The sequence below is a fragment of the Tachypleus tridentatus genome, chromosome 13 (genome assembly GCF_004210375.1).
Source record: "Tachypleus tridentatus isolate NWPU-2018 chromosome 13, ASM421037v1, whole genome shotgun sequence".
NCBI lineage: Eukaryota > Metazoa > Arthropoda > Merostomata > Xiphosura > Limulidae > Tachypleus > Tachypleus tridentatus.
The window spans coordinates 229,533,271-229,534,445 of record NC_134837.1 but is presented as its reverse complement, the minus strand read 5'-3'; the positions used below and the strand labels follow the sequence as shown (position 1 = coordinate 229,534,445).

General features: G+C 36.9%; 1 protein-coding gene across 1 annotated transcript; it reads right to left on the bottom strand.

Annotated features, from left to right (window-relative positions):
* Nucleotides 1-226: 226 nt before the first annotated feature.
* LOC143236476 (uncharacterized) lies at nucleotides 227-778 on the bottom strand. The gene has a single exon (XM_076474762.1). The coding sequence runs from the start codon at nucleotides 776-778 to the stop codon at nucleotides 227-229; it is 552 nt and encodes a 183-aa protein (XP_076330877.1).
* Between the last annotated feature and the right edge of the window lie 397 nt (nucleotides 779-1,175).

The window sequence follows — 1,175 nt, the reverse complement described above, 5'->3', positions numbered from 1 at the left end:
TGAGACAACAATGGTACTTTGAAGATATACTTGAATAACAGAGAAGGACAGAATCAGAAACAAGAATGTATATAAAACAATTAATGCAGAATTATTTTATACTAAAATAATAGTCAAATATAACATTGCGAAAACTTATAACATTACTTTGGATATAGTAACCTGAAAAGTTAACATAAAGTAAAAGAAATAGTTTGATATAATGTTTGGATGTAATTATGTAACTTCAAAGAGAAATTCTTCTTGCCTTTGCTGCTGCAAACTTATCGATTAGTTCCTCAAATTTTATGCTGTCGGTAACCTCTCGCTCCACACTCAGGAAAGCCAAGGCTGACAATCTTTCCTGTCCTGTGGATGATCTCAGGTAAGACAGGATAAGTTTTAACTTACTAAAAGACCTTTCACAACTGGCAATAGATGTTGCAACAGTCAGAAAGATCTGCAGACCAACTCTCAGATTTGGAAATACATCATCCCCATACTGCACAATGAAGCAAAGCAGGTCCTCTGGCGTCGAAAGCTTAACATCAGCCCTTGTCTTGAGGAGCATTCGGCAGTATATTATTTCACTGAACATCTCCAAGCCATCCAAGTCTGTATCATAAGAGCTTCCCATAAAAACGAATCTCTGTTTCAAGCTATTCTCATTAGTTGTGGACATCAGTTCCTTTATGTCTAAAAGAAAGCCAAAACTATAGTTCAGTTTCTTCAAGCTGATGAATTTGTCTCCCATTTCTGTTTGTATTTTGTCAATCATACTTTTCATCAGTCGTAGCATTTCATTTTCTGCTGTGAGTCCTACATCCTGTGCTGTTTCTCCGGGCATTTTTTCTTCTTCTTTTGCCGTCTCTCAATTTGGACATCACAAGAACTGCACAGTTCCTTTGCTTCTTTAAGAGAATTCTTGCATATGGCATCACTGTTTTCTATGAAATACCCTTGTAAAGTCTGAATATCTTGAGCAGCATTATGGAAATTCATGGTGTGGTCCTGAAGCCTTTTCTGAACCTGGTCAATCTTGGCAAGTGCAGTATTCCAGAACCGAAGAAGAACCAAAAGCTCAAATGTTAGAATCCGATGTAACAACTAAACTGCATCACTTCTTGTATCTGAATTTTCCTCCTGATCATCCTGATTCCAGTAGTTCTACCAATTGTTCTAGTTGATCATGTATC

What these genes read in the sequence shown, in the direction of transcription:
- LOC143236476 (XM_076474762.1), bottom strand. Translation starts at nt 778, where the DNA reads ATGCTACGACTGATGAAAAGTATGATTGACAAAATACAAACAGAAATG.